Below are 21636 nucleotides of genomic sequence, written 5' to 3' on the forward strand. Positions count from 1 at the left end.
GAATTTCTGTATAGAAAGCTACACTGCACATTAGAAGTTACACTTTTTTCACCTCACCTAGGAGACATTTTCTTGCTGGCTTTGGTCACCCATAGCCATGCAAACCTCTCATTTCAAGAAAGGTTGGGGCAGGGGACAATTACCCAAAACCAGCAATTAGTTTCTGTGCAAGGATGGAGAAGTTGATGAGCTCTCTTTTCGGAGAGGTTTCAGTTCATTTAACCAGGAGCATCTGTGAAACTATCAATAACCTACCTGCCTGAGAATCAGTACCTTTCAGAGAAATCCAGCCAGAGAACTGAAGCAATGAAAATAGATGTCATAAGCAAAGAGCAAAGAAAGAACGACAGACACTGTTTCATAACATTGGCAGAACATCTTGCTGATACATACAGAGACATTGAAAATAATACTATCTCAACAAATGACTTATAGAAATCAGGTTTAGCAACAAATGCTAATGGCCAAATATTGCTAAAATTAAGACCCTATATTCTAGTGACTTACAGTGTCAGTCAAGTTGGTAGAATTTGTTTTAAAGAATTCGGAATAATTGAGTTTTTCTCTTCAATTTTTTTTTCTTTTGTTTTGTTTGGTTTTGTAGCTGGAAGGAGAGTGAGGAACAAAACACTGAAACGCTTTTCCACATAGAAAAAGCTTCATTATATATTGTGATATGAAACAGCTTCATTTCCATTCCAAGAACATTTTACCCTGGAAAAGACTTTAACTTGATAAAACTAAGACCAAACATCCAGTAATGGCAATTGGCGAACAGAGAGTGTTTCATGTAAAAAGAATAAACTTTTGCACAAACCTGAAATTCCCGAAGCAGAGTTGATATGTTGGCTTCATTTGCTAGATTTGTCAAGATTTCAAGCTGCAAGAAAAAGATATTTTATCAAAAGCTAAAATAAAATCTTACAAAAAGCACCACATATACACTACAGTTTTATTGTTTATAAATAAAAGATAATACTACTAAAAATACCACCTAGAATTCAACAGAGTATACCAGATTTTAGTATAAACTTGTAGCAGCATTGCACTCAGAAAGAATATTCTCCTCACAAGCACAAACAAGATTTTCAAAGCAGGACTCTAGGGTTCAGTGATGCATTTTCTATAAGCTCTAGCTTTAGTGTTGCACTGAATACCAAATGAGCTTGAGATACTTCTGGCAGCATGCTATACAACAGGCCTTAGAATACAGGAACCATGTGACACTCTAAGAAGTAACAGAAATTACAACTGCAGATGGGGAAAAAAATAAAGTGTCCATTACATTCAGATGAACTGCAATAAAAGACCTTTAAACTCAGGAAAGAAACCGTTGCATCTACGAATCTCCTTAGATCTTAATCAACATGAGCAATGTCCTCTTCTTTGTTCCTCGTGAACAAGAGGACGATATACAACACTCGGCATATATTGTTAAAATGCTGTGCTTCCAGGCTCTTCTAACTTTGAAAAAGGAAGAATTCCAGTACAATCTAAATGAGGTAAACTGAAGCAAAAGACAACTCTGTCTCTGTAAAGGGAAGTCATGCCCCAGAAATCTGTTGGTATTTTTTGAGTTGGGTGCACACAGACAACACCACTTACTGATACAGTCCACTCATACTTCTGAAGCAATTTGATAAGACCTGTCACCAAAGGCTCTTAAAGATACATACCTGGCACAGCATAAAAGCAAGTGGATAAATGGAAGAGAAGAACAAGTGGAAAAAAAAAAGACTATTTTACAGTACAGACAGGCTATCAATGGAATCCCATAAACATCTTGGTTGGTCTTTTGCTTTTCAACATATTCATATTTGAACTATGAAAGAAATGAGAAGACAAGTGACAAAGTTCTCAGAGAAATTAAGACAAAGGCAGACTATAAAATGCTGCAGAAAAAATTTAAATACTAGGTGACTGGTTAATAAAATTGCAAAATAAATAAAATCGCCAAAGGTAAACATAATGTCCATAATTGGGGAAAAACCTTAGCTTTAAAGGAAATGAGCCAGGCTCTGAGCAGATTACTAAAAATTGTAACTGAGAATTTGTGGCTAAAATAGATAATTCCACAGAAATATAAGCTCAATGCTAATCAGTGATGAAAAAAGCAAACTTGATGTTGGGAAAGAAACAAAGAACAAAACAGAAATCAAAACAGTGCAGCAGATGAATTTCAGGTTGGTCCTACATCTTAAATAGGTTTGCCTATCTTAAAGGAGATAGGATGGAACTATAGAGGTAGGGGGTGGAGAAAGCACAAGATTTTCTTATGTATGTAATAGTGTAGGTTGTCCTACATTTTTCAGCCACAAAGAAATGAGACATTGAAAGGAAAAAACATAATTTGTACTTCTCCACCAGTGTATTACCAATTAATATGGGAATTTACATTTATTAACTTTCAATTATTTCAGGAGTGACTTTTCATAGATATTTTTTGCTGGATAACACTAAGTCTTACTAGTATTCCTGACAGTTTTCATAATTATTATTGTGGGGATGATCTTCTTGCCTCCAACTGCCCCAAATTTACTATCATTTAAAATATGACAGGTTGGGCATATCGATCATGGACTGCACCACTCTGCGCATGTAATGAGTGCAACATGGATGTAAAGTGAAAATAAGGAGGAAATGTTTCTTTAAGAAACCTGTGCCTTTCACTCCAAACACAAGTGCCTATGACCATCTAAAGCAAAACAAGAGAAAAGGCATATAATAGCAGACCATTTTTTAGCTATTGTTTTATCAAGGATTTCACGTGCGTTAAAGACTAGAGAAAATAAGAAGACGACAGCCTAAAACGTGCACTGAGTTGTGGCCTTGGAGAAAGCCTAAAGTATTTCTCATGTCGCATGCTGACTTTGAAGTAAATTTGGGACTCTATCACCGTCCCATTTTGTTCATGGAAACAGATTTAAACTCTTTTAAGCTAACTGTATTGAAGACTGTCTGATTTCATTTCTCTTCATTTGAGAAGTTTGTTTCTCCCATGAAAATAGTCAAACACTAAATGTTTGAATGGCTGGTTAGATTAAAATAGTAATAATCTCTATCACTCCAAGATACCAAAAGCTGTAGGGGAAACCATAACTCACCTGCCATCTACAACATGGTAACAAGAGAACTTTCAGATTGCCTGCCAAGTCTAAAGGACACTTGCAGATTTAACTAAAAGCTGCAACTCCACACTCCTTAGTGAAAAAATGGAACATCCTAACTGTAACAGTGCAAGAAAATTTTACCTTTCTGTTGCAGACAGGTTTGTCTAGCAATATGTAGTTGAACTCAATTTTAAACTCACCTTCAGTGTTTTGATCATTGTTGGGTCAGTTGACCTAACATAGAAACTCTTCAGATAAGGTTCAAACATGCCCTGAAAAGCAGACATAATTTAAGTAGCTCTCCTGTGTTTCACATAAAATGTGATGTAGAAAACTCTAAATAGGTTGTACCTTTCTCTGAATTGACATAGTGGCAATATTTTGCAGAACAATATACTGCACCTCCCTAGAATTTGAAAAGAAAAACAAGAGTTATTCTGCAAAATTACAAATATATAGAGTTATGCAACATAGCAAGGAAAGTCCACAGAATCATAGAATTGTTTGGGTTGGAAGGGACCTTAAAGATCATCTAGCTCTGACCCCCACCTTGCCATAGACAGGAAAACCTTCCCTGGACCAGGTTGCTCAAAGCCCCATCCAACCTGGCCTTGAACACTTCCAGGGATGGGGTATCAACAACTTCTCTGGGCAACCTGTTCCTGTGTCAATATGAAGAAAAAAGTCACTGACACTAGTGCAATGCTTCCTGTAAGCCTTGGGTCTTTGTTTAAACAAAAAATTTTTTCAAACATCGTCATTCTGGCTTCTCCAGAATCTTACATTTTGTCTACCATCCTGAAACTTAAGTATTTCAGGTTGACGCAGCTGAGAACAAGAACATGGGCTTTATCTGTAGTGTGGGAATGACTGTCAGTTACAAGCACAGCTAATCATTGCACAACCAGCAAGAACTGCTATGACCTTTTTTTAGTTTTAAAAAATCTCCTAATAATTCTCAAAAAGGGCCAGGATCTCCAAAGCAGTACTTTACCATAACAGGCTTTGAGAGATGCAGACTACATGATTATGCAATACTCTGAACACAAAAACATGAAACATGTTTGGAGGATATTCTAATCATTAATGAATTAGTTTAAAAGCCTCAGCAGAAGTCAGCAAAAACAAATCTGGGCAGTACACTGAAGCTTTTAAACTACAGAGTTTCTGCCACCAATTGCTTAAAAACTAAGTAATAATTTACACGCAATTTTTCTGAACCATGAGTGCTCAAATTCACTCATGATGCAAATCATATCCTAATAGAGAAATCATCTCATCCATTATCTCCTCTTATTCAAAACTGTCTAATAGCCCTCTGGTAATTACAGCTGTTGCTTACAAAAGAAAGGTAATAATAGAGAAGTACTTAATATCTTTTAAACCTATTCTTATGTAATTCTTACATAGGTAAATGGAAATAGTCAGCTGTACACGATGAACTAAGACTGGAAATTGCTATGAAATGCTCTTTCAGCCACTCTCACCCTAACTAGATTATAGTTTATTTGACATTAATTTAAAGGCCATAGGCACGTAACTTCAAGAGCAAACAGCAAAAGCTTATTTCAAAATGGGCCTAATAGCAAAAATGTTTCACACAGGCTGGTAACAGAGAACAGACAATCCATTCAGTACAGGAAAATCAGGAGACTAACGTCATATTAGGCATTAGTTGAGATACAGGAAAGATGTGACTTCTCTTTTGATGAAATCTGAGTATAAATGAGTAGTAAACAATAATGCAAAAATAATCCTTTCAACCTGTATGAGTTTAGTTCTATACATTACCTATGCATACTCCAAACTGCTTTAACCATTTTACTTACCTTTGTATAAAGAGAATGGAAGCATACTGTACTATAAAACCAAACACAAAAATAACAGTGATTTGTTTTTACCTGAAATAAAAACATGAATGCTCTACTAAGCCTGATTTTACTTCTTTACTAACTTTTAAATGATTGAGACATTAGACATAAGTTTATAGAGGTTCTGCAGAAGGTTCTGCAGAGGTTCTGCAGAAGTTTTACAGAGCAAGATGAGCTGTATGGTGACCAGGCTTACAAAAGTTGAAGTCCAGCTAAGATAAATAATCTTGTCAGACACAACAAATGTGGTTTGTTTTGGGGGTTTGTTTTGTTTTGGGTTTTTAAAAGTTTTTAGTCTGTTTGATGTGGCTAACTTTAAAAAATACTTTTCGCAGCAAAGTTCTAGACAAAAATACCATGCTTAGTTAGAAAGTTGTTCTGAAAACATCTTAAAATTGTGTTTCCTATTACTGCTCCAAGGCTTTTCAAACAGATACATGGAAGTTCAAAATATAAAAGCTGAGGAAAAAAACCCCACCAGTTTTATGCAGCAAATTTTGGCGTAATACACCAAAACTATCAAACACAAAGAAAAAGAGTATTATCAATCTTATGAAACATATGGCCAGTGAGACCCTTCATAGGAAAGTAAGCAATTTCACACTGAAGATGATAAAATCAAAATTAGATGTCCTGAATGTAACAGAAACTTGTTCTTTAACAGTCCAAGGATTAAAGAAACACAAGGGATTCAGCAGCATCAAGTAGCATTCTAAAAAAAAAACCCACCACATTTCTTAGTTTCTCTGTCAAAAAGTCTTCAATATAAAGTGCAGGAAAAAAAACCAACACATACCTGAAGACTTCTTCAGTGCCTGGCAACACAGTAAGGAACTCCAATGCAATTAAAATTCTACTAACTTCCAACAATAAAGAAATCAAGAAACTAAGCAAATGAGTTAGTACTGCCTCTACTTGTATGCTAACTAGACAGCCAGGATTCTTATCAGAATGAAAGTCCTAATTAATAATAGTTAACATCAGTGATCAATCAGTAACATGATACTGAATGATCACTGGATGTGATACAGAAAACGATGGAATTAATGATCATTTGTTACGTAAAATTTAATATTACAGGACAATTTTAAAATGAAGCTAATACTGCAATAGTTATATTCTTATAACCACACCTAAACAGTATGTACAAAATCTCTCACAAAAAGTAGACATGGCAGTGTAAAGCACAGATCATACCTACCTATTACTACGAAGTAAACGCACCAATGACTTAGAAACAATACCAGCTTCTGATTTTGGTGCCAAATGCCAGTACAGCTGTGAAACTGCCATTACCACCTAAAAGAACATTTAGAACAGTACGTTATCTTCAAATCTTCCACATACCTATCACATTTGCTTCAGTCCTGCAGAGCTACCAATCCACTTTTCAGAAAGCAAAGTGCACACCCACATTCTTTGAAATCCACCAAAGCAGTTTGGAGAAAAACATCAGTGGAAAGATACTTTTACTCCTAAAACCAAAGCTAATTAAGTACCTCTCATTCCTCCCAGTATTTGTACACAGAAAGACAGAGGAAGAAGAAAAAAGACAAAAGTAATTCAAATTGTAAACATACAGATATCATCCTTCCTAAGTCAGTAGTGCTAACAACATCTGCACAAATTAATTAGGAAATACTGTTTAAAAGTTCTGCAAATTTAATCCTCTTATCTTTATTAAAAAGAGGTACAATACTACCCATTATTTAGTTTCCACTTCAAATCTTTCATTCTCTTATCCTATTATGCAATTTATAATGCAACAGCTGCTTTAACTGGCAACTTCTAAAGTCTCAAATCCAACAGAAAGTTAAAACTACAAGTTTGTATGCCAACATCCTGGCTAGCAAAAACGCAGAAGACTGGGATGTAAGTAACATAAAAACCATACTGATTTTTTTTCTCTTCAAGTTTTCTCATAAGGAAAAGACAAGTTATGAGCTTTATGCTAATAAGCCATGTCACAACCTTTTCTACAATATTGGCATGGTCAGCTTTTTGTTCAAAACAAAACAAATCATTGAAAGGAGACTCCAAGTAAAGCTATGATTACAAAACTTGACATGGTATCTTGGTACTTTCTTAGTACCACTGAAACAAAAATTATTATTAAACAATAAAAAGTCATTAAAAACAGCTGAAAAGAGGAGACAACTGGAAGATTTTTAGCAATATACTACAGGGATCTTTTAATACTGACAAAAATCTAAGATCGAAGAGAAAGGTATTAAATTAATTGCTGGCAAATTCCGTGAATGGTACAAAAATTGCTGTAATAGCACTTCAGAGCAGCATGATTTCACTTGACAAACTACGCTTAACATCTCAGTTAACTTTAATATCAGAAAGTTAAAGATCATAAATGTGAGAATCAATACTATATTTAACAGATATAATGAAAATAATTTATGGAATTAACTGAACCTGTTCTCAGTGCAGTGTGATGGCAAACATACCTAACATACTTGTTCTTTGCATGAGATGAGGAAATACTGTATAGATGTTGTAACCGTGATTTTAGCAAAGGCTGTGCTTTAACAGAAGTACTGTTGTAAAACTACATCCAGTTTGTTTTAAAAGTCTTGGCAGATCATAAGTGGTTTTGAAAAGAGTTAGACATTAGTCAGAATCCAGAAATATGTTCCAGGGGAGAAATAAAAACTTGGTCTGTTTAGCTTATCGAGAACAGACTTGAAGGTAACTTAATCATGATGTTGTAATTGTTTTTGCAATGATAGGAATATTCATTATCACCGGAAGTCTTTTCCTGAAGACAATTATTCTTGTTTAACAGGACAAACTGAGGTTGGAAATGAAGTTCTCTGATCTGAGTAATGTCACAATGATTCACCATCAACATGGCTTTCACCAGTTTTAAAAATCTACCTGCCTCTGAAAATATCATGGAAATACTGCACAACATATGCTACACCTGATGTCGTATCCATCTTGGAACCATGCCAAAACACCAACACTAACAATCTGGCTTGGACTGACAAAGAATTCAGGCATATAATTGTCTACTTTTAAAACGTGAGACTCAAAGAAAAGCGTAACTTAATGAATCAATAACAACTATGACTTTCTTTGTACATCTCTACCACCAGAACTGACAGTTTGTGCCATCCTAGATGCTTAGAACTTAAGGGTTAAAAACTAGCTATGGTATAGTCATTACACGCTACAGAAGCTGGATTCAATGTTATCATATTTTCTCTAATATTTTGTTTGTCCTTAATATTTGGAGCATGTAACACATTCAGTCCAGATGTTTTATTAAGAAGCCAAGTGAATTCCAAAAAAAGAAAGAACCACTGTACTTCTGTAAATTACTGAAGAGTATTATCACAATTTTTAAAGAGATGTAGATTTTACTTTTCAACCTTTAAAATTTTCTAAAGTACACTTAGTAGTTGAATATTTTAGTCAAAAACAAATTTGTCATACAGCAGCATTTCGGCTTTGAAGCAAGGGTTTTGTATTTTGTAACAGCAGCCTGTGATCTGGGTCCATAGTATAGGTGTCTTTCACTTTCTGATCCTTTTCTTTCTGTTCTTCATCAGATTCATAGAAATTATTTTCACTATATTCTTCTACCACCTTATCAACCTAAAAAAGACAAAATGACAAAAACATACACAGAATATTGAATCAACTGGTTTTATTTATTAAGGAAGTAGCACACACCACCACAATTTCATACGAGATTTATACTAGTTTTTAAAAATAGCTACCACCTCTTCTACCTCAGTTTGCTCAAAGCAGTAAATGTACCAACACAGAAAACAGCTTAACTATATATGGAAAATTTCCATAAAATAAGATGAACTGCTAAATGGAATACCTTCATTAACACTCTATAAACTAGATTAAGTATGTATATTGATCTTTTTTAGACATAAAGCCTATGATCTGAAATTGGCATTTCTGAAAAGTTATTTAAAATTCTCTCTTTTTTGAAAACTTCTTACAAACCATGTGCATTCTTCCCTCTCTTGCAATATACAGATTATCTGTGGAAATATCAAATCTCAAAAGAAGGGACAGTGTTTTTCTTCTTAAGAAATTATACGGGGAAAAAGGTTACGTATCCTGAGAATGGTGTTCCCTGATGAAGTTCAAATCCTCAAGCTGTTTAAATGCAGTTATGAATTACCAGCATAACGTCACTTAATAAATCAAGCACAAGACACTGAAAGGATTCATTAAAATTTGACATATGAGTAAATTAGGCCTTTCTTTTACTCCAGAAGACTAAATAAAAGAATATAAAGGAATATGTCTGATTATGTAAATATGACGAATTAAAACAATCTCAAGATTTCTGATAAGGATCAAAAAAATTGATAAATAATAGATCCAGAGCATTTCATTATGCTTATATATAATTAGCATTAAAAATCCATAAACTTAAATAAGATGGAAATCATATGGATTAGATCAAACCAAATGTCAAATCCCAGCAGCTCTGTTCTGGATTATCAATAACAACAGTAGTCAACATTGCACAACTTTTTTTAAAAAATAAGCTACTGACTTCTGCAACTTGTCATATCCAAGTGTATGGCCTTGCTCTCCTAAGTTCCTCCATCTCACTTTGTCACCAGCTAAGACAAAGCATTACTGTGGCTAGCTGGAATTACTCCCACTTGAATGGGCTAGTTGGTACCGAATACCAGCTGTGCCAATAGCTATACCTGTCTGCCTCTCAAGTCTCTGTACAACTATTTTAAGGAATATCCAACTCCACACGATGGTTATAGGAGGATTATTTAAATCATATACTCAAGTGCTGATTTTTTAAAAGACAATTACTTTTGAAACAAATGTATCTTTTTAATTCTGGCTGGCAGTAGCAAAACAATCAAAGGTGAATGGAACAATAGCTAGACTTACTTAATAGGTCTTTAGAAAACTTGTCAAGGGTAAACTCAAACCTTTATTGCGTGCCTTGGTCAAAACTCATGTATAGAGGAAAAGCCCACAAAAGTGTCTTCAGTAGCAGCAAGGAAGGGTGAGAGAAGTAAGAACTGACAATAAATCAAAGCTGTCTTTTTATTCTGTTTTTTATTACAATTTGAACAGGCACTGAAAATAAAAAATTCCCTTCACGTTTCTTCTGATTTTTACTACCCAATGCCACCAGTGCTCTCAGTATTTTACAGAATCCCTACCAAGCTCTTAGATTTCTTATGCAACAGCAACCAAAGCGATTTAATTTATGACTTTGTTTATACATCTTTGTGACAGTAATCCTCCTAAACTAAAAACTCAGGATGCTAAATCAGGAGTACTGGTAACCAAATTCCCTTCCTTGTCTACAGGTCAGGCTACATGAAAGCAAAATTCCTGATCCCAGTGCAATTCAACCCTGCACTTGAAAAGCTTCCTCTAACAGGAGGTGGAGAATTCAATCTTCATTGATTCAGTCTACAGTATCCCTGTCTTGACTGCTAACAGGCACGCACATCAGTACTATTGAACTCAACAGGAACAGAGTTGGTGATTGTATTTAACTCATTAATCACTGTTGTAAAAAAAACAGCTTGAGCTCTAGAATTTCTGACTTAAAAAACAAAATAAAAAATTGATGGCTAGAAACATATTTGGAGCAAACTTCCAAATAATTATAAAGCAACTTATGCCTCTTATGAAAATATTTTTCATTTAAATCCCATTAGAGTCTTTAGACTGAATTCACTTTCTTCATATCCCCAAAGCAGAAGTATTAGTATGGTCTTTTCTCTTTCATAATAATATATTTATGATATGAATAAATATATAAATATTTACAATGATATAAATATATCTTATTTCTTTTATTTATTATTCTCTTTCATAATCATATATTTTATTTTATTTATTTTTCTCATATCTGTTGAGATCTGGCACGAAATAATTACATTCCAGACAAAGGATGATGATGACACACAGGGAAATAAGTTTAATGAACTGAAATTCATTAAAATCACTTGAAGTCCTTAATCACTCAGAATCTGTAGTCACAAGGACCTACTAAGACAAACAGAATATGTATATGTAATACTGCAAGAATTGCACATTACTATGGAAAGGAAAGCAAAGTATTATGTGAAAGAGCCAGGATAACGAAAGACAAAAACCTGCAGCCTTTTTGTTGTGCAAGAACTGTTGTTTCAAATTCTATTAATTATCCCAGGCATGGAAAGCAGTTACCAGAAACTGTGAAAACATTCAATCATTCACAACCCCTTAAGCCTCAACTTGAACTGCTGACAATACTCACTGTCAAAGAGAGACAACTGTATGTTTAGATCATAAAATCATTTAAGTTGGAAAATCATCAAGTCTGTTAACCTAACACTGCCACGTCCACCAGTAAACCATGTCCATAAGTGCCACATCTACACATCTTTTAAATATCTCTAAGGGTGGTGACTCAACCACTTCCCTGGGCAGCCTGTTCCAGTGCTTGACAACCCTTTTAGTGAAGAAATTTTTCCTAATACACAATTGAAATCTCTCCTGGCGTAACTTGAGGCCATTTCCTCGTCCTACCACTTATTACTCACCTCATTAGAACTTCCTTTCAGGTAGCTGCAGAAAGCAATACAGTCTCCCCTAAGCCTCCTTTTCTCCAGGTTAAACCACTGCAGTTCCCTCAGCCACTTGTCGTAAGACTTGTGCTCCAGACCTTTCACCAGCTTCATTGTTCTTCTTTAGATATATTCCAGCACTTTAATGTCTGTCTCATAGTGAGGGGCCCAGAACTGAACACAGGATTCAAGGTGCAGCCTCACCAGTGCCCAGTGCAGGAGGATGATCACTGCCCTGGTCCTGCTGCCGCACTATTGCTGATACAGGCCAGGGTGCCATTGGCCTTCTTGGCTGCCTGGGCACAAGCTGTCTCATGTTCAGCTCCACCAATCAGCTCCCCCAGGTCCTTTTCCATGCGCAGCTTTCCAGCCACTCTTCCCCAAGCCTGGAGCATTGCATGGGGTTGTTGTGGCTGAAGTGCACAACTCGGCACTTTGCCTTGTTGTGAATCTCATATCATTGGCCACAGCCCATGGATCCAGCCTGTCCAGATCCCTCTGCAAAGCCTTCCTATCCTCAAGCAGATCAACACTCCTGCCCAACTTGGTGGTTTCTTGTAAACTTACTTGAGGGTACACTCGATCCGCTCATCCAGACCATTGATAAAGACATTAAACAGAACTGTCTGCAGTACTGAGCCCTGGGGAACACCACTTGCAACCAGCTGCTAACTGGATTTAACTCCATTCACCACCATTGGCAATGCAGCCAGTTTATTACCCAGCGAACAGTATGCCTGTCTAAGCCATGAGCAGCAAATTTCTCTAGGATAATGCTGTGGGCAACACTGTCAAAGGTTTTACTAAAGTCCAGGTAAACAACATCAACAGCCCATCTCTTATCCATTGAATAGGTCATTTTCTCATAGAAGGAGATCAGGTTAGCCAAGCAGTCCTGTACATGCCACATAATGGTACTCAAGATCATCTGCTCCATAACGTTCCCTGCCACAGAGGTCAGACTGACAGATCTGTAGTTCCACAGATCCTCCTTCTGGCCCTCCCTGGATGAGCGTCACACTTGCCGACCTCCAGTTAACTGGGACCTCCCTTGTTATCCAGGACTGCTGATAAATTATGGGAAGTGGCTTGATGAGCGCTTCTGCCAGCTCCCCTAGTACCCTTAGATGGATTCAATCTGGTGTGTCTCTAAATGGTGGAAGAGGTTGCTACACATTTCCCCTTGGATTATGGGGGCTTCATTATGCTCCCCATCTCTGTCTTCCAGCTCAGGGGCCTGGGTACCCCAGGAAAAAAAACTGGTCTTACTATTAAAGACTGAGGCAAAGAAGGCATTAAGTACCTCAGCCTTTTCCTCGTTCTTTGTCACTACGTTTTGCTCCACATCCTTTGCCCTTCAGGACTGCCTCCCAAGAGAGGCAGTCAAGCCCTTCGTCAAGCAGGCCCCTAAACAGGCCCAAGTCTGCCTTATGGAAGTCCAAGGTAGCAGTTTTTCTGACCCCCATCCTGACTTTTCCAAGAACTCTGTTATTTCATGCCACTGTGCCCAAAACAGCCTCCAACAATCACATGTCCAGTAGGGCACCTTCCCTACTTGGCTCCCTCACCAACTGTGTCAGGAAGGTATCTGCCACACACTCCAGGAACCTCCTGGACTGTTTCTTCTCCACTGTACTGTATGTCCAGCAGACATCTGGTAATTTGAAGTTCCCCATGAGAAGAAGGGCTAGCGACTGAGAGGCTTCTGCTGTCTGCTTATAGAGTATTTCACCTGGCTCTTCAAAATTTCATCCGTCCCTTCAGACTTCTTCATAAGTCTGCATTTACCCAAGTAACCAGGTGTGTTTTGGCACACACCAAGTTACTTTTACAGCCATAGAATGGTTTGGGTTGGAAGGGAGCTTAAAGATCACCTAGTTCCAACTCCCCCACCATGGGCTGGGACACCTTCCACTAGGCCACTAGTTAACTTCTGCTACCACAGATAAGCCTTATTGCTTGATAGCACAGAGTATCAGTATTCTGTTAAGTAGTTTGAGGCCTGAGTAGAAAACCTAAAAAATGGAACTATTCAAGCCAACTGACACACAATATATCACCAGCAGAAACCTCATCTTAGAAACCTAGCTGAATTGTTTCTCTGTCCCCTGATAAACTCTGTAGTGCAAGATTGAAGCTTGTACAAAAGGAAGAGACTGGGGACAGCTACCAACTGCCCTCTGAAGCGGCACAGAGCCACCTTCAAGGTGGCAAGCACCACTGAAGCCTCTTGGTACTGTAACAAAGGGGGAAAGTGTTGTGCAGAGATCTTAGCAAGAGCCTCCATGCTCAGCAACAATGCTAGTTGAGGGGAAGAATAACAACTTGAACTGCATGGCCCTTATACTAGGTCTACATCTTGAACTCCAACCAGAAAAGACTGTGAATGGGATATAATGGAGAAAACAGCACTGCTAACACTCTAATATTTTTACTGCCAGCACAGGACTGAATACAAGACTCTTTGTCTTTGGGAGATCAGAGTATTCCTGTTTTAACTATTAATGTTGAATCAACAGCTGCAAGCTTCCACAGATCATTCCTGCACACTTATTCTCCAGTCCTCAGAATCTATATTGCACCTACACTAAGTTGCTGGAGATGCTTCTTCATTTGTCCTTGAAGAAATGCCATATACTGGCGGCACTCAAATTTTACTTTCCTAGATTTCTAATTAAAGTGCAGACTGATGATAACTAGTACATATTAGGAGGTCTGTGAGAAAAAATCCCAGTACTCTAATCCTTTTTGACAGGTGAGAGACAGCATGAGAGGTCAGGGAGCAGAATCAAATGTTTTCATGCTTTCTCTTGTCCTTTCAATCACTTTATAAGCAGTTTCACAGTTGATTTAAGATGAATCATGACATTAAAAGTTTTTTATTTTGTTTTGATTTTTTAAAAGCATGTTTTATTTTCCACTAGGATCAGTAAAATGATGCGGCTCACTTTGTGGCCATAGGATAACTAGGCCTGCTGAATTTTCAGAACTAGTAGGTGGTACAAATAGAACAGAACAGAGGTACTCCCCTTCCATAGCATTCTTCAGCTAAACTGCATTAAGTACATTTAACAGTCTGCAGTAGCATGTGACTTAATTGTGCAGTTAACAGCTTTCCTAAATTGCAAAATTACTAAAAAGTTCAGAACCCTGGGAGAACAAAGTGATTAAAAACTGAGACCACTAGCATTCCAGGCTAGGAATTGCAAATGGACCTTCTGCAATTTATTCAATCCAGTAGAGAACTAAGTATTTTAGTGTGAAAGAACATATGTAATTCCCTTTTACGTTATTCCAGATACATAGTTTAGGGGACATCTTCATAAAGTATTAACAGCTTAAATGAAGAAACTGCCGGGTAACAAGTTCCACTGGCCTGTTTTTAAAGTCACTACATATATGAGCTAACATTTAACTGAGATCTTGCTTGAAATTACATTTAATATGGCATTAAAGTTGAGAATATGCCTTCCATCTAGGGTAAAGCACATTATGTGAATGCTACAATTACCTCCAAACAGAGCTTCACACATCCACAAACTCAGACTAAAGTAAAATTTCACTGAAATCCAAAGTATGAACACATAACTATTTGCTGACTCCACCAGCCTTAACTCCATCACCTATTCAAAAGTGATTCAAGTATTTGTATTCCTAGGTTAGGTATAAGTGATTTTAACACTATAGGCTTCAGTTTGCTCCTCAGATTCGTAAGAGAAAACAGCTTTTTTTTGGGTCCTGCGGCAGAACCTTTGGCAGATAAGAATTTTGCTATCCCATAGCCCTTTCGTATTTCTAAGAACTGTTCTCAAAACAGTTTTGGGTAAGTTAAGTTTTGAAGGTTAGAAGAGCTTTGGGACTAGTCACTAGTCAGTGAATCTGACTGCAATACCAAACCCACCTTAGCCAACCAAGATCAGCAGTCCACGTGCTGCATCATGAACATCATCCTTGGAAAAGCGAAAAGGCAGAAAATATACAGAACATTTTCCTGCTTCTAGGATTAATGATGCATCTAAGATACGTCTAAAATTTTCATGTTGTGTGTGAAGATGCATACCTAAATCCCTCAACGTGCTTCATGGGTGGGTTTCAGAACACTAGAACAGATGTATCTTTGGTCTATCAGAGCAAACCAAGCATCCTCAAGACTGCTCAAAATGCCAAGGAGATTAGCTGTGACAAGTTTCTGACAGATAAGCAGACCTCAACCAATCACATTTGTTGATAACCACATGCTGACAGAAGCATGCATCCTTTCCACAATAGAAAGTCTTTGAGTAAGATAAGTACATTAGTATTGGTAAAACTTGACATGAAGAATTGCTAGTGGTCTAGAAAAATAAGGCACATGGTGAAAATATTTGAGGAATGCAAGTGTAACCAATGTAATCTGCAGCCTGACTTAAGAAAGGCCTTAGAAAGCACAAAACCAAATTTGCCACAAAGATCTTCAGGTATAAACCAAATGACAGTAAGTTGTAACTCTTGCCTTATTAAGCGAAAAGGAGTTGAAGAATCAAAGAATAAAAAGACCAGATCATCCACTCCGTAACTAATGGCTTCGAAGTATACTCAACTCTCTCTTAGGCAGGCTGCCATTATAACCACCTGTGTGATACAGACTTGTGCTACTGTGAATGGACTAATGGGACCTAGTAATAATCTGATGAGATGCTCTGATGGCCATGGGAATTATTATGGGATTATTTCAAGTACCTAAGTATAAGTAGGTAGTGCCATTTTATACTCTCTCAAGTATAAGAAATACCTGCCTGGGTCTGGCAGATCCTGATGAATGGAGCCTACAGGAGATCTGTAACAAATGAAGACTAGGCAGGGTGGTACCTTGTGGCATTTAGAACAACACTAGACCCTCAGATACATGAACTGTATCCCAGTTTCTCTAAAGGTTAAAAGCTTCAGATACTTCCCCTTCTGTAGCACAAAATTAATAAAGGAAATCATTAAACTCTTCTCCTTTTTAAAAGACAGTTACTGAAATCTTTTAATGTTACACAGAGAAAAAACAAGTTTCCAGCACTTTTCAAACTCCTGCTGATACTCTTGTTTGCTGAGTCATTGGAACGGAATGGGCTAGGGATTACAGAACAGGTGAGAAACAACCAGAAGGCAGTACCAGGATGCATGTTACAGTAACAGTTACAAACTGTAGCTACTCTTGAATGGACAGAAATCAGGAGTTCACTTTGTTGTCACCAAGCCAGAACAGCATGTTCTGTGTGGTATCAGACATGTTGCACTCACACCTTTCAGGAACAAAGATACCCAAAAATGAATGAGAATTTTAGAAACTTAATTTCTCCATTCTACCATATATAGAATATAAAAAGATTCTGGAAATGAAGAAGTGGTCTAGGATATGACCTGTATTCTACCAGGAAAGAATTTGTAAAGTGGTTTCCTGAAGAAATATGCAGTCATAGGACCAGAAGGCATAAGCCCACTACTTCCTTCTAAATTACATCAAAATAGACTGAACATCTTCAGTCCAAAAGTCAGCAAAAATGCTGAAAAAATGCAATGATTAGGTAGGTGATATATAAATAATAACATAGAGCTAAAGTATTTATACAAAATTATCCACTAACAAACACTGCATTCTATTACTTCACCAGGGACCAGACACAAACCCCCCAAAACAAAAAAAACATGAAACCAAAAAAGAAAAAAAAAACCCACCCAAAAAACCCCCAAACCAACAAACTATTAAAAAAAAAAAAGAAAAAAAATCCCCAATATTCTAAGCCTGAGCTCCTAACAGTTTTACACTACAGCTCTGAGACAACAGTATTGCACAGGTGGACGTATGGGTTTGAGGACCACTGAACATTAAATATTTTCCAATACATCACAATTACAGGAACATCTGTGCTAAGTAACTTCATACCAAACTAATGTGAAAACTCAGAAAGTGTTCAAAAGCTCATTCTCATTGCTGTAAGCAGCAGCAACTAAGTCTAAGACTGCTGTCTAAAAATAGGGGCTAAGACTTAAATATGCTGCAGTAATTAACATCCTTCTGCAACACCCCAATTCCCTATTATTGTTGTAACAAAGTCTCATGATATTTGCAGCTGGAATTAAAACAATCAATTATGATTTTTAGATCACTTTCATTTATTCAAAGCAGTTAAATTCTCCTCAAAATGGAAGTGAGGCATAAAATAGCTTTCTCTTACCACAAAAGCACTCATTTCAATAGCGTGTGGAAAAGGTACAATAATGAGAGTGCAAAGACAAGAGATTTACAAAGCAAAGAACAGAAAAATGTTTAGAGTGTAAGAAGAGCAGAAGAACAGAAAATACAAGGAAAACCAAGAAAGGATAAAATAAATATTGCAAAAATAAAATTGAGAAGGAACAAAGGTGAAGGGATAAATTGAAGGGAAAAGAAAACATCTGCTTCTGACTAAAAGTTCCCCATCTTATTTCCCTCAAGTCCAAAATTAAAGTGGAATTTGGAACTTGTATTCAGAAGTTAAATTGAATGCTTGAGGAGTTTTTAGGCTCTTTATGATGGTTGAAGTTTAATCTCAGTTTAAGTACCTGAAGGCAGTATAATCCACCCCATCAAGATAGCAAGCACTTATGAACCAACTGCCAATCAGAATTCTTCCACAGCGTTGCACAGTAGAGTGAACAATGAAGAAAATCAGGTATGATAGTTACTTCGGGTCTGTCACTATATGCTCTAGAAATAGTAGCACTTGTCATGTTGTTATAAAGAAAGTATGGAGGAAGAAGGATCTCAGCCTATACAGCACTGTAATGGTTCATATTGTTTTTCTAATGTTCCTAATATACCCTCTAGCTACACTGAATGTACAATCCAACATTTAAACCACACATAGAGCCCTATCTCTACGTGTCAGTCAGGAGCCTCAGGTTTTCAAGACACAAAATGACCTGAAATCTCAGAAGAATGACAACTGTACCTGCGCTTACATTGTCAGTCCATAAGATCAAAATCTGCTATACTCAGCAGACAGTCTGCCCCACTAAGATTTTTTTTCTTCATCCTAAAGCATAAGTAGGCAAAGGAGCTGAAAGCACCTTAAAAATCTGCTGATTTGCTTCAGTGATATTCTCACACCAACAACTTCTGATACATTTATTCTGCTGGTAAAAGCCATGATGGAAAAGCTCGTGTTGCTACCATCCAAGTCTAAGTTACCCCCAGTCTTCTTGTCTGGCATTTTTCCAGCCATAAACCGGGACAAACTTGTGGATAGACTGTCAAAGAGATGGATAATCCAAGATAATTTGCAGTTCTTTATATTTACTCCTTCCCATGGTCCTTTACAGATATGCCATAGCCAATGAAGACTACTACCTGATATTACGAACAGAAGTGTACAGCCTGAGGCTCAGGATTCTAAAGCTGAGTCTGACCTCACATAGGTCTTTCTCAAATAGAGGAATTAAGCAAAGGTTTACTTTTGCAAAGAGGGAGCTAAGGGAAGCTTATTTTGCAGCCCTCAGTTATCCACAGAAAAACCTAGTGTAACAGTGAAAAAGCTACGTAAGTTACTAGACAGAGAATAATACACCACAGATAGATGCCCAGAATAGAATTTATGAATATTTTGGCATCCAGGAAGGACACAAAGTATTTTAAGACAGCATTCATTTCATATTGCTCGCATAATTTTCTATGATTAAAAATCATCGAAATAGCAAAAATTAAAGCTAGAAACTTTGGTATCTCATGGGCTGATGGGAGTCTGGTACATCTGACATTTAAATGCAAGATTATGAGCATTATACAGTTGATACTTAGGTTTCCATGAGAATATTTCAATGTTTCCCTCAAGTTAATTTTCATCTCTAAGTCAATGATCTAGACCAAGATAAAAACAATTTTATCAGCTTATTTGAAACAGATGGCTAGAATGCCTCTTATTCTCTACATAAATAATAAAAACCCCTCATCCAAAGTCAAGAAGGTGAGACTACAGCATCAGTTTGCAGTCCATAGAAACTTTGCCAGTGAAATTTGTGGGAAAAGTAGGGCTTGCTTTCTTACTTTGAGTTAATACAGATGTCCTAGAGAACTTGCCTACACAGATTGTATCCACTGCTGCTATTCTACTGGAATTCTATCACGGGACTAAAGAAAACCACAGCAATGCACTCTGCTGCAAAGATAAACGGCATTTTTATCTAGAGACTGTACTTCTCTTTTGTCAGTAGTAAGTGTTTGGCAGACACAAAGCAAACCAAATCAGGAAATTCAATCAGGCGGAAATTTAACCCTCCCTGTCCTTTCAGTTATCTTCTGCTGATTCAATTCCTTTATCCAGATTGCCTTAAAACACTACCTCTAACACAAAGGATGGGAGGAAGAAGATGGAGCAAGAATGCTCCATTTCAGTGACAAAAGATTATGATCATGAAAATAGTCTCAGATTATATCCATAATAACCAGAAAGTTTTGTTTAGAATTTCAAGTAATCAGCTTTCCACAATCAACTTCAGGCCATTTTTTTGTTATAAATCTATGCTTTAAGTTATACTCATCTTATTAAGCAGCATACATAAAACTGGTATTACAGTAAAGTAGCTAACCAGTCAATTTTATGTCCCTAATGCTTCAAAAAATATCTTCAAATAAGTCACTTAATACTAAACATTAACACCTTCTCCTGTATATCTAAAAGAACCTGGTCAGAGTACTGTACTCTGACAAAAAGGGAAACTGTAACCGAATCCAGAATCCTCCAATTCAGACTCAGGATTCTGACAGGTATACTAAGAATGGAAGAAAGAAATATAACACATAACTTCACTGTACACTAGTTTTCTTAAATTTAATCCTTTGTTCTTATCAGCTAAATCAGGGTCAAGTAAGTCTACTGATCTATGTGGTTTCACACGTGTAGCGGAAGAGGACAGCTGAATGGAAACTGAAAATGAGGTGACTGCTTTTGATCTCTGGGGAAGAAAATTCTCTAGCCTCAATCTTTGAGGGCAGGGGGAAAAAATAATTAAAAAAAGAAATTAGCAAAACTACCATCTGGTAGAACCACACAGCACAAATATCTACAGTGAAACTTCAGTATGGTCTACAATGTACTAATACAGAACATATCTTGATTAATTTTATCCTGAAAGATTGAATGTTATTAATCAATACTTAAGTGTCTTCGGCTATCTATGTCTCCCTACTCATCTTCTTACTGCAGGAGAGCACAAAAGAACTTCTAAATCTTCTACTGAGCGGCTGAGAAGAGAAAGGAAGGTATATTCAAGTTGATTCATTATTAAGTATTCTGTATGTAAATCATTCAAAATACTTTAGCTTGTTTCATTTTTATCAATTTACCTAGGTAATTCACCTAGTTAACAGGAGGCTATCAACCTAAATACACCTTTCCCTTCTTCTGTCTCAGCCTCTCAGACGTTAGAATTTCTACTATACTCTCCTGCAATAAACCAGTAGAATTGACTCAGAATACTTGTTGCAGAGTTAGCAAGTTTTACAAAAGTTAAGGACAGTATTTTGTGCATGAATCTTAATATTTACTATTACAGCTAACTCAATGTGCACCCCAACACAGGGAACAAAAAATGAATATTCAGAGCAATTGCAGACACTGCTGAGCCATATTAAATACCCATCACACACAGCCATGACCTTTATGGAATAAACTAAGAATTCATAAGATACTAAGAAAACTCTACAAGAGCAGGAAACATTTCACAGCATTTAACAGGAGTCCAGAGATCACAGAATGGTTGAGGTCAGAAGAGACCTCAGTATCTTGTCAGAGCTAGCAATCAAAATAAATACTTTCAATCTGTTTCTTCCTGTAATCCCTTGAAAGCCAGGCAGCCTTCCAGGATACATGGTTTCAGCTATATACGTTCAATGACTTGCTAAGCCACTGTCCATCATATTTGGAAAACCATGGCAGTCAAGTGAAGTTCCATATGACTGGAAGAAAGGTAATATAACCCCCACTGTCAAGAAGGGGAAGGTGGAAGACCCAGGGAACTACAGACCAGTCAGGCTCACTTCTGGCCTGGCAAAATCTTGGAGCAGATTCTCCT

General features: G+C 36.9%; 1 protein-coding gene across 1 annotated transcript in view; it reads right to left on the minus strand.

Annotated features, from left to right (window-relative positions):
* The window catches only part of LOC104399758 (AP-3 complex subunit beta-1-like), a 49345-nt gene extending 36927 nt beyond the window's left edge, over positions 1 to 12418 (minus strand). The window contains exons 1-6 of the mRNA XM_010020616.1: positions 12281 to 12418; positions 8432 to 8593; positions 6183 to 6280; positions 3462 to 3516; positions 3311 to 3382; positions 818 to 880 (exon numbers count right to left, since the gene is read on the minus strand). Of these exons, the coding sequence (XP_010018918.1) occupies positions 818 to 880; positions 3311 to 3382; positions 3462 to 3516; positions 6183 to 6280; positions 8432 to 8593; positions 12281 to 12418 (588 nt within the window). The remainder of the gene's footprint in view (positions 1 to 817; positions 881 to 3310; positions 3383 to 3461; positions 3517 to 6182; positions 6281 to 8431; positions 8594 to 12280) is intronic.
* Between the last annotated feature and the right edge of the window lie 9218 nt (positions 12419 to 21636).

The sequence above is a fragment of the Nestor notabilis genome, unplaced genomic scaffold (genome assembly GCF_000696875.1).
Source record: "Nestor notabilis isolate BGI_N333 unplaced genomic scaffold, ASM69687v1 scaffold23878, whole genome shotgun sequence".
NCBI lineage: Eukaryota > Metazoa > Chordata > Aves > Psittaciformes > Psittacidae > Nestor > Nestor notabilis.